Source organism: Sciurus vulgaris (genome assembly GCF_902686455.1).
Source record: "Sciurus vulgaris genome assembly, chromosome: 1".
NCBI lineage: Eukaryota > Metazoa > Chordata > Mammalia > Rodentia > Sciuridae > Sciurus > Sciurus vulgaris.
The window spans coordinates 143,846,674-143,863,217 of NC_136461.1; the positions used below are offsets into that span (position 1 = coordinate 143,846,674).

General features: G+C 32.8%; 1 protein-coding gene across 6 annotated transcripts in view; it reads left to right on the forward strand.

The window, feature by feature from the left end:
• Positions 1 to 16,544, forward strand: part of LOC306666185 (serine/threonine-protein kinase Sgk3) — a 114,769-nt gene that overhangs the window by 73,010 nt on the left and 25,215 nt on the right. For all 6 annotated transcript variants that reach the window (XM_079148114.1, XM_079148109.1, XM_079148112.1 and 3 more), the window contains 4 exons: positions 540 to 623; positions 4,132 to 4,204; positions 9,415 to 9,490; positions 13,712 to 13,799. In XM_079148114.1, the coding sequence (XP_079004240.1) occupies positions 540 to 623; positions 4,132 to 4,204; positions 9,415 to 9,490; positions 13,712 to 13,799 (321 nt within the window). The remainder of the gene's footprint in view (positions 1 to 539; positions 624 to 4,131; positions 4,205 to 9,414; positions 9,491 to 13,711; positions 13,800 to 16,544) is intronic.

Sequence of the window (16,544 nt, forward strand, 5' to 3'; positions counted from 1 at the left end):
AAATGTTAGAATTCAGTAGATTTAATAGTGAATATTTGTATGTTCACCATATTTTCTAAAAATTATAGCAATATTTCATAACATTAAAAAATAACCAGCAGGCTGGAATTGTGGCACAGTAATAGAGCACTTGCCTGACATGTGTGAGGCCTTGGGTTTGATACTCAGCACTACATATAAATAAATAAAATAAAAGATCTATTGACAATGCTGGGGTTGTGGCTCAGTGGTAGAGTGCTTGCCTAGCATGTGTGAGGCACTGGGTTCAATTCTCAGCACAACATATAAATAAATAGGTAAAATAAAGGTCCATCAACAACTAAAAAAAATTTATAAAGATCCATTGACAACTAAAAAAATATTTTAAAATAAATAATCACCTTTTGACAAGATAAGCATTTTAGTTGGTATGTTTATGTACTTGAGAATGATACATAAACATTAATACCAGTTGCACAAGTGTGAAAATAATTTTTACACATTTATCTAATGGCGTTTTTTTGCAATTAAAATTTGTTAATTTTTTTTAATACCTGCAGGTTTATAAAGTTCTTGTCTCTGTGGGGAGGAGTGAATGGTTTGTCTTCAGGAGATATGCAGAGTTTGACAAACTTTACAACACTGTAAGTAATTGTCTACAGGATTTCTACTTAAAACACCCTGAAAAAACCCCAAAAGAACATTTATTTGAATAAATAACTTAATACTCACATATATCAGACAAGCAGAAAAGAGTAAGGGATTCTTCAAAAGCATCCTAACTTTGAAATTCTTACATAAGGATGTAAAGAGGACTATTGACTGATTCCAAATAAACTGTTGAAAATATGAGAAATAGTGAACTGCTTATACATTTTACTGTCATAGAATATTAGAAATAATCCTTCATACCAAATAATAGTTGTTACTCATCATAAGGAATTGCCCAACTGTAAGCTTTAGATCTGAAAGTCTATTATGAGCCCACCCTCCTTCCATATATCATTTTTAGTTAGGGATAAGTCTTAAGTTAGGATTGTTGTGGTTTTGTTGTTATTGTTTGGTTGGTTGGTTGGATTTTTGTATTGTGGATTGAATGCAGAGGTGCTTTACTACTGAGCCACATCACCATTTCCCCAGCTATTTTTTTATTTATTAATTTGAAACGGGGTCTCGCTAAGTTGCTAAGGATCTCACTAAGTTACTGAGGCTGGCCTTGAACTTGCAATCCTCCTGCCTCAGCCTTCTAAGTTGCTAGAATTATAGGTGGGCACCACCATGACCAGCCAGAATTGTTTTGTTTGTTTGTTATTGCTGTACTAGGAACTGAACCCAGAGGAACTCTATTATTGAGCCACATCCCAGCTCCCTCACTCTACCCCTTTTTCTTATTTTGAGTGAGGGTCTCACTAAGTTGTTCAGGATGGCTTCAAATTTACAACCCTCCTGGGTCAGCTCCCTGAGTAAGTAGGATTACAGGCTTACAAGTGTACATCACTGTGTCCAACCATTTTAGATTCCAGATTTTAAGTAACTGAAACAACTAAAGTGAGTATTAATTGTCTTTGATACCTGATGAGTGAGATTTTTTTTAAAGTGGGTTTTTTAAAAATTTGGTTCATTTTTAGATATATATGTCAGTAGAATGTATTTTGCATGAGTGAGATCTTAAGAGACCATTGACTACCTAAATAACTAAACCCTGTTTTTATATGTTCATAATTCATATAGTAAAGATATTCATAATAATAATAATGTTTGAAGTTGTATATACTTTCTAAAGTTGATAGCAAAACATCAAGGTTATTATAACTCATCAGGCCAGATCCCACCAAGTACTAATGTTGATGGGGGTTGTTGAATTGAAAGACTTATGTGGAGGACAAAGAATGCCTCTTAGTTCAACCCCACATTAGGGTAGCTCTGGGTTCCAAACTTTGCTTCAGTTAAGTAAAAAGCAATTGTGGCCAGACACGGTGGTGCCCAGAGACTCTGGAGGCTAAGGCAGGAAAATAGCAAGTTTGTGACCAGCCTTGGCAACTTATCAAGATCCTTAAAAAAAAAAAAAAAAAATTTAAAAACTGGAAGTGTAGCTAAGTGGTAAAGCACGTGTGGGTTCTGTCCCTGGTACCAAAAATAAAACAAAGCACACAACTCAAATTCCAAGTTTCAGTTCTTTGTGTTTTCATAATACTGGGATTTCCCAGTGTCACTGTATAATAAGTGAAAAGTTACTAGGCATCCTCTGGGAAAATTGTATTAGATACATAATATGGTAATTTTTAAAATTTCTTAACCCTGTTTCCTGAGCTATATAAATCTGTAATTACTATTTGTAAGTTTTTTTTAAACAATATTTTTCCCCCACTCAGCCAGGGATTGAACCTAGGGCCTTACACGTGCTAGGCAAGTGCTCTACCTCTGAGCTACATGACCAGCATAAGAATTTCTTTTTTTTTTTTTAATGAGGGAAGTTAAGCATATCTCCATTACAAAACAAATTATTTCCTAAATGGGCCAGAACAGTGTCTGTCTATATAACTTTGCATTATTCCATCTTATTTAGCATTTCACTATAGCTGTATTTATTCCAAATAACATTCAAATGACATCCTAGTCGAAATTAAACTCAAAAAAAATTAAAGTTTTTTAAATGATATTTGTTCCTGTGAAAAATTAATATATATTCTAGAAAATCTAAATAATAAAGTAAAACTAGATTAAACTTTAAAGTCAGTCATCAGGCTGGTGATGTAGTTCTATAGTACAGTACTTGAGTAGCACACATGAGACCCTGGGTTCAATCCCTGGCCCTGCAAAAATTCATAAATACATTTTACTGTATTTTCTTCTATTCTGTATTATTTTCCTTAATATATGTGCAACTGAAATAGCTATATAGTTTTGAATATTACTTGATCAAAGGATATGAGATTCTTTTAACAATAGAGTTTGTATGTGGGAATATCCTTTATAATTTTTAGTTTTTTTTGTTTTTTTTTTAAGAAATGGTATACTTTGGAGCCTGGGTGAGGGTTGAACTATTAGATCTAAAATACCCTTAAAATACCCATTAAAGCTCTTATATACCTATCGTCTACATGGTTAGCATTTTTTTGAGGTCTATACAAATCTTACTAAACCCATCAAAACATTTAGGTTATTCTTAGGTAAAAATAATATAGCAGTAGTATCACAGACACACACAACACACTTCAGATTTTATCATCTTATTTTTCTTATATTTCTCTTCCTTTTCATTTTTTGGTTTTTTTTTTTTTTTTTTTTTTCTTTTTTCTTTTTATACCAGGGGTTGAACCCAGGGGCATTTAACCACCAAGCCACATCCACAGCCCTTTTTTATATTTTATTAGACAGGGTCTGCTGAGTTGCTCAGGGCCTCGCTAAGTTTCTGAGGCTGGGTTTGAATTCGTGATCCTCCTGCCTCAGCCTCCAAAGTTGCTGGGATTATAGGCATGCACCACTGTGCCTGGCAGGTTTTTTCTTATTTCATCATTTTCTTTATCTCTTTTTTAACCTAACTGCTTTTAATTCTGCCTTCTGTGGTGAGGGACAAAGAAAAAACTAGGAGAATGATATCATTTGTGTTCTTTGAAATTATAGAGAGCAGGTTAAACCTGGCCTAGGCTAGGGTTGTGTAGCTCAGTGGGAGTTTAGGAAATTTTTCTATAAAAAGTTTATAGATGGATGCTTCAGGAAAAAGAAAATAAAAGTAATCATGCAGTAAGATAACCAAAACAAGCTTTCTTCCTTTATCTTTATGCTTAAAGATCCTCAAATATTAATAACCGAACTAATTAATCACCAGCTGCTTAATTCATGAAACCTCATGAAGACCTGTCACTGATGCAGATCTCCTCTGCTGAGTTTTTATAAGAAAACTGAGGCATATGGATATTGAGTAACTTATCCAAGGTCACAAAGATACTGAGTGTTTTATTGGGACACAATAGAATGGTTATCTGTGGTATTTTATTGGAATGATTTAATATTATACATTGTATGATCATATATTTAAGTGTGTCTTAGGGTGAATATTCTTCAAAATCAGATTGTGTTTGATTTTAGTATATACATTACTAGAGGACCTAAAAAATTAATTCAAGTGATTCTACTTTTAAAAATTTTTAGTTGAAGAAGCAATTTCCTGCTATGGCCCTGAAGATTCCTGCCAAGAGAATATTTGGTGATAATTTTGATCCAGGTAAGCATTAACTTTATAGACAACCATTAAGTAAGTTATGGTTGAAGTTTGAAGAGGTAGTTAACTTATTCATTGCATTGCATAGTAGTACAAGAATTTTAAAAGTCAGTTCCTTCCATGTTCTATTAAAATAATGCCTTAGGAAGGTATTTACTCTCTTTACTCATGATTTTAAGCACATTTGTGTTTTCTTTAATTCATTTACTTCTCAAAACAACCCTGAGGAGATGGGCATGACTGTTAATCATCACTACTCTGTTGATAAACTAAAGCACTTATAGGCTTATTATTTTGGCCAGGGTCCTGTACAGGTAGTAAATTACAGATTTGGAAGTAAATTCAAGCAGTCTGACTTCAGATAAATTTTTTGGTTCTTAGGTACATGCTCTGTACATAGCATCCTACAGTCTTCTGAATGGCATAACAAAAAGATTACCCTTTGGGAGACTTGAGACCCCAGGGTCTCAGGAATCTAGAGACTCAAACCTTCTCTAGAATCCAAGTGATGGATTGGATCTAGGTCATAGTTGGCTACTTGTAGTGATAGAAGTCTCTTTATTCATCATGAATTCCATAAGGAGATAGAACTCATCTCTATTCCACAGAATTCTGAATGGATTGTGCTTCCTCCCCAACTAATTTGTTTATATCCTTTAACCCCACTAAATCTATGATACCTACATATCTGCTTTCATGGTCACTTGAGAGAAGTGCTCTCAAATCACTTACCTTGACTGTATTTTCTCTGTCCAACCTACTTTTCACTATTTCCTGTAGAATTCTGCCCATGATTAACAAACTTCTCTTTATTCTCCATCTTTTGAATATTTTTTTTCACATTCTTGCTTTAATTAAAGCCTTGTTTTCCCCCACAGGGTTGCTGGATTATCCCTTCAACTGAAGGTTCTATATTCTTTACACTTTGTGAACCTCAGGATTGATTAGAGAATGTTCTTACTGTCATATGCAGAAATTTTTTCTCCTGGGAGGTGTATAATACATGTCATTGTATTTACTAACCTGGCTTGTTGAGCTGCAGATTTTGTGAAAGTGGAAACGATGTCTTTTAAGTTGATTGTAGTATCTGGTATATACTAGATTTTAAAATAGTACTGTATATACATGAAGTCATTAATAAAGAGAAGCAAGGAAAAATTGAGTTGGTACAACAAAGCCAGATGTTAGATTCTGTAGAATTGATTGTATGGACCAATGCGTTTTGTATTCTTGTCTTGAGAATCAGAATACTTTTTCCCCCAGTTGACCTATTATGCAGAAAATATGTAAATCAAATAATTATGGAACTGTTTTGTTGGTACAACAGAGAGGTATCTTTTTGGAGCATAGGTTGAAAAGCATCATATGGGTAAGATGTGGGCCTTAGAGATATTTGAGCAAGGGTTGACATGATATGAGGCGAACTAAAATATGCAGTAGACACAGCAAAGAGAAGAGACTAAACAGAGGTGGGAAGACTGATAGGGAATATTCTTAGTCCTAGCATTAGATAATGAGCATGAAGACTGGAGTGCACATGAGGTAAAAATTGAGCCATGTGCAAACTCTTAATTAAAAATATTGAAGAAATCTTGATAATTACTTAAGTAAAAGGAGAGCCAAAAATAGTAAAACTGTAAGGCCTGGGTGACTGAGACAATTAATTAATTTGAAGTGGCAGAAATGCATTAAGATGAACCCAACTGCATATTAATGATGATGAGACTTGAACTTGGATTTGTGTTCTCTGGAGCCCTTGATTGAATCCTTAAGGCTGAATTATTTCATCAAGGACAGAAGGCAAAACAGTAAAAGACCTGCATTGTCACTGCTTTGTTAGTGAAGGCAAAATTAGGCTGCGTATTTTGGTGAATTAACTCTTTGACCCTAAAAATTGATTTTTGTTGAAGAACCATTTGAAATCTATCCTGAGCATATTGTATGTGACTTGCTGACAGTGAAACAGATTGTATGTGTGTCATAGAGATCTTGAAAAGCCCTGCACTGAGGAAATCAAATCTACTAAAAGCTCCAAAGATAGATAAGATGCTTGGCATTCTCATATCGTGCTGGTGGGCACGCACAGTATTCCTTCAGGAAAGGAATGTGGTAATATTTAGCAAAACTTTTTGTATATTTCACCTTGGCCAAGAAATAACATTTTTAGGAATCTATCCCAAAGATAAACTCCTTATAATGAGATACTGTATATGAAATGATATACATGAAAAAATGTATACTGTGACATGAGTTTTCTAGCAAAATCTGAAATCAACTGAAATATCCTTCCAAGTCTGTTATGCAATATAGCTGTAAAAACCAGAAAGCTCTTTATGTATTGCTATGGAGTGACCAGAAAAAGGGTGCAGATGAGTTTGTATAGTGTGTATTTTTTGTGTAGGAAAAAGTGTGGGAATTCAAGAAGAAGTAATAAATAAATCAGAAATTAATAAACCAGTGATTAATAAAACCCCTGAAGAAGACAAGGGGAAGCAACAGGGTTGGAAGTTAGATGTCTCATCTTGTTTATTTCTTTGACTTTGGAACCATGTACACATTTTAAACAATTTAAAAACAAAAATAAAAATGCAATGACAAAACAATTTCTAAGACATTTTTTTAAACTTATTCATTGTTTATTAAGTGCTTTCCAAGGTACTATGTTGAGGACTAAAGATAATAAGAGTTTTTTGGTTTGCTTTTTGGTTTTGTTTTTGATTTTTTGCAGAACTGGGGATTGAACCCAGAGGTGCTCTACCACAGAGCAACATATCACCCTTTTAAAATTTTATTTTGAGACAGGATCTCACTAAGTTGCTGAGGCTGGCCTTGAATTTGCAGTCCTCCAGCCTCAGCCTCCTTGGTAGCTAAAATTTACAGGTGTGTACTACTCCATCTAGCAAGATTTTTATGATCCTTACCGCCAACAGCTCTTGTAGAAACCACTTTTTATTTCTCAATTTTAACCTTCTATTCATCTTTTAAAGATACATTAATGTAAGGTCTCCATTGGAAAGATTTTTAAAAGTACATATCTCCAACTATAGTTTTTTTTTTTTTTTTAATATTTTGGGTTTTTAGTTGTAGGTGGACACAATATCTTTATTTTTATGTGGTGCCGAGGATCAAACCTAGGGCCTCATGCATGCGAGGTGAGCACTCTACCACTGAGCCACAACCCCAGCCCCAACTATAGTTCTTAAAGATAGTATGTCAACCTTATATATATCTTAAAGATAGTATGTCAACCTCAGCAAGTACCAAGTATGAGCACTTTTTTGGGGGGGTGGTTACCAGAGATTGAACTCAGGGGCACTCAACCACTGAGCCACATCCCCAAGCCCTCTTTTGTATTTTATTTAGAGACAGGGTCTCACTGAGTTGCTTAGCATCTTGCTTTTGCTGAGGCTGACTTTGAACTCGAGATCCTCCTGCCTCAGCCTCCTGAGCCACTGAGATTACAGGCATGCACCACTGCACTCAGTTAAAGAGCATATTTTAATGCACATTTTAGTCTGATTTGGAGTTATTTTCAGATATTTGCATGCTTAATTTTGATTTTAAAATTAAGTTTGAAATTGCCCCTAAAGTCTGACTACTATTGGACTTGTTATTTCATTGTTTTTTCTTCTCTTTTCATAGAGAGCCTACAGAGGGATTCCAAAACTGTTTAAAGTCAGTAATGAAATGAAAAGTCTAGCAGGACTTAGTATAGCAGAGCTATATTTCAAAGAGGAAAAGAAATTCCTATTTTCATTCTGGTCTTCAAAGTAAAATATATCTTCTCTAAGTATCCACAGAATAATTTAAAACTGCTTCCATATGGTCATTAGATTTTCTTTTAACATTATAAATGAAATCATTCATTTTAGTTCTTTCTTACAAAATACTAAATCCAGTTCCTGAGAAATGTCTTTGAACTACAGTTTTTAAAATTTATATTTTATTTTTTGTGTTGAACACCTGTACCTTACTTACATTTAAGAAGTAGGAAGGGCCTGGGGTTGTAACTCAGTGGTAGAGCGCCCCCCTCGCGTGGGTGAGGCCCTGGGTTCGATCCTCATCACCACGTAAACATAAAACAAAGGTATCGTGTCCACCTACAACTAAAAAAAAAAAAATTATACACACACACACACACACATAAAGAAGTAGGAGAAAAACTTTAGACTGGAAGTAACTCATAACTTTGGTGACAAACACTATATATTAAAACCTTTATTGAGAGGAAATCAATTTCACTATGCCCCATTGTTAAGTATAATATTGTTTATAGGTTTTTATCTAGATGTTCACCATTAAGGGGCACTGTCTCAAATAGCCTATGTCTTCAATTTTTGAAGCATTTTTTAATAATTAGGGTTTAGAGTGATTTTTTGACCCTATGATAACTAATAATATGACAATAATGGCTAATGATCGCTTTTTTATCTGCTAGATATTGTGTAAATCTACATGCATTTTTCATTTAGTCCTTTAATTATGAGGTAAAAATATTGTTATTATTTAATAAGTAAGGAATTAAGTCTTGAAAATACTCAAGGTCAGTGAGTAACAGAGACAAGATACTTGAATGAAGTTTTCTAGTTCCAAAAAACACTTGTGCTTAACATTTATTGCTAAAGTGTGTACTGATAGTTCTATTAGCCTCAGTTGTCCATAAATAGAACACTGTAGATACTGGACAATTATTTGTTAGGAAAGCACACTAGTGTATTTTTCAAGGGATTTTTTTTTTCAAGGGATTTTTAACAGCAGGGATTAAACCAGTGGTTTGGTAATATTCTGTTAATGATTTAATTGTCATTACCCAGCCTTAAAGGATTTCTAGTAATCCTTATTTTTTGTTTGCTTTTTTAGTATGATTTGCAGTTACCAATATCACAGTATTGATTTTTACTAATTTCCTGTGGTGCATAAGGAGGTGGACAAAGCAAAGTGCCTCTCCAAGTTTTGTAGCGAGTCTATTTAGAATCTAAAATAGGCAGTTCTTGAGAATTTTCTTTTGAGAAATGTACTTGCTTCATGCTAATTCTTTAATCATTACATATAGACTTCATATATACACATACATATTTCCTCCTTGCATACCAAGTAGCATGAATTAAGAAATAGATCATGAATCACAGTTTACTATCTTGTGCCATGAATATTTTGATGATAATTACATAGGCTAACATAAATATTCCTAATAGTTTATATCTCTCTTACAGATTTTATTAAACAAAGGAGAGCAGGACTGAATGAATTCATTCAGAACTTAGTCAGGTACCCAGAGCTTTATAACCAGTAAGTAATTTTTATTATGTTCTAAAGTCTGGTGGTTTGTTCTTGGGTATTGATTGTGTTGTAATTTGTAGCTTATATATATGTTTAATCCCAGCTAATCAGGAGGGCTGAGAGGAGAATTGCAAGTTCAAGCCAACCTCAGCAACTTAGTGAGACCCTTTCTCAATTAAAATAAATGAATAAATGAAAAGGGCTAAGGATGTAGCTCAGTAATAGAGTACCCCTGGGTTCAATCCCCAGTACTTAAAACAAAGACAAATAAACAACAACGAGAACAACAGCAAAAAACAAAGAAGAAAAAAAAGAGGATAAAATAAAAATAACTGGGGAACTTTTTCACAGGTCACCTATTTATGTAATGTAAATGTTGCTTTATGGGTGACGATGTGAACAGGATACATGGTTATCGGATTTGTCAGAATCACAACACTGAAGAACTATATTTTTGAGCAGTTTTAATTGTTTGTATCTGTACTGTGGCAAATTGAACCCAGGGCCTTGCACATGCTAGACAAGTACACTACCACTGAGCTGCATTCTCAGCCCTGAGCCATCTTTCTAAAATGACGATGCCATTTGTATAGTACTTTACAGTCCACAGAGGACTTCTTCCATTCTAAGGAGGTGCTCTGACCTTTTTAAACTTATTTATTTTAGTTTACTAAATTATTTATTTATTTTACTAAATTAACTAAAATACTATGACTAGACCCCGTCTGGCATGATCTGCCTACAGCTGTGGTTTTCCCCCCATGCTCACAGGTTGAACAAGGTTCAGGGAGGTCCTGTACCTGTAGTAGTAGCACCAGGATTGCCAGTGCAGTAAAAGCAGTATTTTCTATTTCAAAGCTGAGGAGCATTCTTCAATTCAGAGTTCCCATATCGCGACTGTTCCTCCGCAAGGAGACTTTTGTTAGTTGGTTCTTGTGTAATTTTTTTTTAACCTTATGCCTTTCCCCTAGGACAAGTTTTATGCTGTCTTCCTCTTCTGTCTACTCTTCTAACCTCTAATTTTTGCTGTATGCAGGGGAGATTACTTTGAATTGGCATATCACTGGCAAGTGTTAGTCTAAACTTCTAATACTATATATTGAATACTAAATATTCATTCTGGACCTTGAAATATACTATTATAAAGATGTTAATATTTGGCATTAAAATTAGCTAAAAACAATTTTGCTTTTTTAAATTATCAATTTTAAAAATATTGAAGTATAAAATACATATTTTGTAAGTATGCAGCTCAATGGATTTTTTTTGTATACACCTGTACACCTTATAACCCTGCCATGCCATTCAGGATAGAAGATATTAACTACAAAAATAAAATAAATAGCCAAGAGTTTTTTAAACTTAATTAACTTATTTTTTTTTTCTTTTTGCCCTTCCTTTATTCTTTGCTCCCTCCCTCTCTTCCTTTCTTACACCATTAATATATCTTTTGTTACACATGTACATACATTTCTGCAGTTTATGGGTTGTAGGGTATGTATATGTTTAACTCTAGTGTATAATACCAGGTGCCCTTCCAAAGTGATTGTTAAAATTTTGCCCTCTGATCATCAGTGTACAGAATTACATTGCTCACCTCACCCATGCTTAGTATTGTTAGTCTTTCAATTTTAGCCATTCTGGTGACTGGCTAGTGGTACCTTTTTTTGCTTTGATTTTTACTCCACTAATTACTAATAAAGTTGACCAAATTATCAGTGATGGTAATATAAAATTACTTATATCATTTATTAGCATTTAATGCTAACCAAGGCTGAAAGAGTCTTCAGGATGTTCATACACTGTTAGGAGAGAATAAATTGGTACAGCCTCTCTGGAAATCAGTTTAACAGTATTTTTGAAGTCTTAAAATTGTTTATAATTCAGACCAAGTTTTATAGTTCTAAAAATCTATCCTGAAAATCATAAATGCAGTTCTAGGACTAGGCACGAAGATTGTCAGTTGTAACTTATTTATAGTAGTGAAAGTTGTGTAGTAAAAAGTTGGAAGCCATTTATGTATCCAAAAGTGGAAAATATAACTTTCAGTGTATCTATATTTTATAACCTCATACATCTATAAAAAAAAATGATTGTTTACAAAGAGTTTTTAACAACATAGGGAAATGCTTACGCTGTAATTTTTAAGTGAAAAACAGTAAGATAAAAATTTTGCAGAAAAAAAAAGTGTGCCAAAATGTTTAATAGTGGTTGCTGCTATGTGGTAAAATCGAAGATCTTTTGCTAACCTTTAATTTTTTTTTTTAATGGTAACAGGGTTTGAACCCAGAGGCATTTAATCACTGAGCCACATTCTCAGCCACCACCCTCTTTTTATTTTTTATTTTGAGACAAGATCTCACTGAGTTGCTTAAAGCCTCACTAAATTGCTGAGGCTGGCTTTGAATTTGCAGTCCTCCTGTCTCAGCCTCCCAAATCTCTGGGATTATGAGATAAAATTCACATTTTAACCATTTAAATTTACAATTCAGTGGTTTTTTAAATATATTCATCATGTACAACCATTGTTATTATCACCTCAAGTTTAATCTAACGATTCTACCACCCCCAAAAAAGAAATATTACCTCTACATTCTTTCTTCCCCCAATTCTTAGCAACCACTAACTTATTTTCTATCTCTAAAGATTGAATTGAAACATTTCATTTAAAATGAAGTCATAGGATATATGAGCTTTTTTCCTCCCCTTATTTATTTAGCATAATGTCTTTTGAGGTTCATTCATGTCGTAACATGTGTCAGTAGTTCATTTATTTTTTTGTTACTGAGTTATGTCTATATGTGGATATGACCCATTTTGTTTAGTCATTTTTGAGTTGATGGACATTTGCAGTGTTTGCACTTTGGGGCTATTATGAATAATAATACTATTAATAGTAATAATAATATTACTTTAATATTATTACTACTACTAATAATAATACTGCTATGAGTATTCATATATGAGTTTTTGTGTGAATATATGTTGTTACTCCTCTTGGATATATACTTAGGAATGGAACTGCTGGAATATCAATAACTATGTTTAACTTTTCAAGGTAGTGCCAAACTTTTCTACAGTTTTTGTGCCATTTTACATTCACACCAGCCTTTCCCTTTTTAAAAGTAATTTTTTATCTTTCAGATTTCCTACAATAAATGTATAGTATTTATATTGAATTATTAAAAATAATTTGGGCTGGAGTTACCAGCTATAGCAATTTAACCATTCGTCAGGATTTCCTCTAGTCTATGCATGGCCTTTTTCAATTTTAGTCCGTTTTTTTTTTTTTTCTCTTCATCTTGTATTTTTTTACCCATTTTTTCATCTCCATTGTGGATGCTGACTTTAATATGTTCGATATATGTTCTTGGAGAGAACTCCGTATCTTGGAAAAATTTAGACTGTTGCTTTGTGTCTGTATTTAATATACATATATAGATGGTACTTTGCTATTGTTTCTTGTTTCTGGCTGTGACTGGTATTCTCTTTAGGCAGTTACTATATTTGATTTACTCATTTTCCTGGAGATAAATGCCTGTTTTGCTTCCAGTTCACTACTATAGAGAAGGCTACAATGAATATCCTCATTAGATACTTTTCACTGGACTTTTATGTAATTTTTTCCTTTGTTTATCCCTAAAACTGGAATTTCTAGGTCCAGAAAAAATGCATACTTGGTTCCTCAAAATATTGCCAGATTTCTTTTTAGAAAAGTTTCCTTCTGCATTCTCACTAGCAACAAACCTATAAGGGCATCTCTTTCCCTCTATTCTTACCAACTTTTGATATTATTATCTTTTTTTTTTTGCATTTTAGTTTTTTCATTTGTTTTATTTAGTTATGCAGACAGTAGAATATACTTTAATACATCATATATAATATTATCTTTCTAACTTTTGCCAGTTAATGGACAAAAAGTACTACCTCATAATCATTTTAATTTGTATTTCTGATTTCATAGTAAAGTTAGCATCTTCACAAATTTGCTTGCCATTTGGTTTCCTCTTCTGTGAACTGCCTGATTATACCTTTGATATTTGTTGTGTTCCCTGTTTATTAAAAAGTTAATTTGATTATTTGTTTTACAGTAATGACTATTAATACATTTTGCTTAGCTTTCTTGTTACAAATGCTAAAATAGTGGTTTCTCTTTTGATTTTTATTTTAAAGGGAGCAAGTCTCTAGACATGCTTTCAAGCTCATAATAAAATTAATTTTTGTTTTTAGTCCAGATGTCAGAGCATTCCTTCAAATGGATAGCCCAAAACATCAGTCAGATCCATCTGAAGATGAGGATGAAAGAAGTACTCAGAAGGTAGTAAGAGAAATTGTGGGGTTTTTTAACATAAAAATTAGTATTCCCCAAAAATGAAATTAGTTACTTTAGGACAACATTTACTCAAAAGGAAGTCATTTTATGCATAGATTTTCATCCACAGTAGATTTTCTTACTCTTGAGGATACCAAAAACAATGTGTGTACCAATTATTGATCACTATTTCTTATAAAATTGTAGAATTAGTACTTTTTTATAGTAAAGCATCTAATGCAGGTTAAAGAAAATTTGAAAATAACAGGTAAGAAGTATTACCCATATTATTGCCACCCAGACCTAGTAATTTTTAACATTTTAGTGATTTTTCTTTTCAATTTTGTCTTAATATATAGGATTTTTAAAGATATCTAAATTACATAGTGTGTACAATTTTATATTCTGCTTTCTTCAATTTACATCTTATTTTTGACCATTGTATATCTTTATTATCATCATCATCATACTTGAAACTACTGTTTTGAATTTTGGTCAGCAGGAAGGACTTTTTTCAACCAAAATATTATCTATCCCTTCCTTGGCATTGTCAGGTTTTTGTACATAGAACAGTCAGTACACCTGTTGGCATCCACTTTTATTTTGTTGTCTATGTACATAGTCAACAGGTATCCCTAATAATTAGGCTGTTCCTAATTTTTAAAGTAAATTGTGATAGCAAATAAGTAAAATAAGCTTGTGTCTTATGAAGATATTTTCAACATTTACCTTTGAAAGCTATGGGTAAAGAGGTAAATTGTAATAGTATAATCAAAGTATTTTGATGTAATAATTAGAATTTCAGTTACAGATTCTGTATAAATATGATATTCATTATAACTATTGAATATATGCAAGAAAATTAGAAGAGTTGAAGTCATTTTTCTTTATAGTGTCTTTTAATTGTGTTATGGTTCTGCTTTTGTGTTTTAAAGATAATAGAGGGCAGGGGTTGTAGCTCAATGGTAGAGTACTTGTGTAACACTTGTGAGTCACTGGGTTTGATCCTCAGCACCACATAAAAATAAATAAATAAAAGTATTGTGTCCATTTACAACTAAATTTTTTTTAAAAGATGATAATATGATTTGAAACACCAGAGCTAAAGTCTACTTTTGATAAGTAGACCTATTTCTTTTATGTGATTTTTAGAAAGTAGTATTTTTCCTTCTCTGATGCCCCAGGAGAATTCTCAGTTAAGAGAACAGAGTTAACTTTGGCATCTGTGACATGGTTGCTCCTAGGACAATGTAAAAGAATATTTTTATTTTATCTCCATGTACCTAGTCAAGAAACAACAACAACAAATAGGGAAACATTTGCATAAGAAGAAAAGTCAGCTGTGTAAAAAACTCATACAGTTGGATTTTTTAAAACAATGGTACTTAAGAACCTAGTAGATAAAAGGAACATGAAGAAATACTCTTAGTTAAAAAAAATATATATATATATATAAATGTTCAACCTTGATGCTAATGGCAAATGAATTTTGTTTGCTTGTGTGTGAGAGAAAATATTATACTGAAGATTGAATCCTTAGTCTCACATATGCTAGGCGAGTACCCTGCCACTGAGCTATCCCCAGTCCTCAAATGGAATTTTTAAAGGAGAGATTTTTATTTCTCTACCAAATTAACAGAGGTATAAAGTAAATAAAATACTGCAGGACTGATGAGGATAAGTACAATAAAAACCCTTGGGCATTATTGGTATCATGATTTTATGCAACTCTTTTGGAAAATAATATGTATCAAATATTTTTAAAAATTTTATTCACTTAGGAATTTATGCAAATAAGATAATCCTTTACACAGGGGGGGAAAAGGCTGTTATTTCAGTATGATTTATAGAAACATTATAATCAATCTTTACCATCAATCAGATAGAGCCTGATTGAACTCAATCAGATAAAGTCTCTCTGTATGATTATGTATTTTAAATTATCTAAGGTAATATTTTAATCTTTGGCATGCTATTAAGTGAATTCAGTATATAAAACTTGAGAAAAAACTATATACATATTCACACGGTGAACAACAATCAGTTTTAAAAATATAAAAGGCTAAATGAAATTACTTGTAAATATTTGCAGAATCATCTGTTGGTAAGGTTGTGGATGTTTAAAAACATCTTTTTTTCTAGTATTTTTTATGTATTCCAATTATGGCCATATACTTTAATTGAAAAATGTTAAACTATTTAAATAACATTTTAGGAATAAAAGCTACTGTAACTGGGTTGTGGTGGCACACACCTGTAATCCCAGCAGCTCTGGAGGCTGATGCAGAAGATCATAAGTTCAAAGCCAGCCTCAGCAACTTACTGAGGCCCTAAGCAACTCAGTGAGACTATCTCTAACTAAAATATAAAAAAGGGCTAGGGTTGTGGCTCAGTGGTTAATCACCCCTGGGTTCAATCCCTGGTACAAAAAAAAAAAAAAAAAAATCCATAGTAACTATGATTTTCCATGTTTTGCTTGCTACTTATGTGAGAGTATTGCTGGTTTAGGTTATTTTTAGAATGTAATTATTAAGAACATTTAGATAGATAGTAAAATGAAGTTCATAGCTGGAAGATATGTTAGAGGACATTTGAACCTCTACCGCCTTATTTAAGGAGAAATAGAGATCAAGAGAAGTCAAGAAAGTTATGAAGTTATGATGTCAATTAGTCTTCATTCTATTAATAAATTATACTGTACCCCCAATTCAGTGATTAGATGTCATCTTTAAAAATAGGTATTCATGGGCT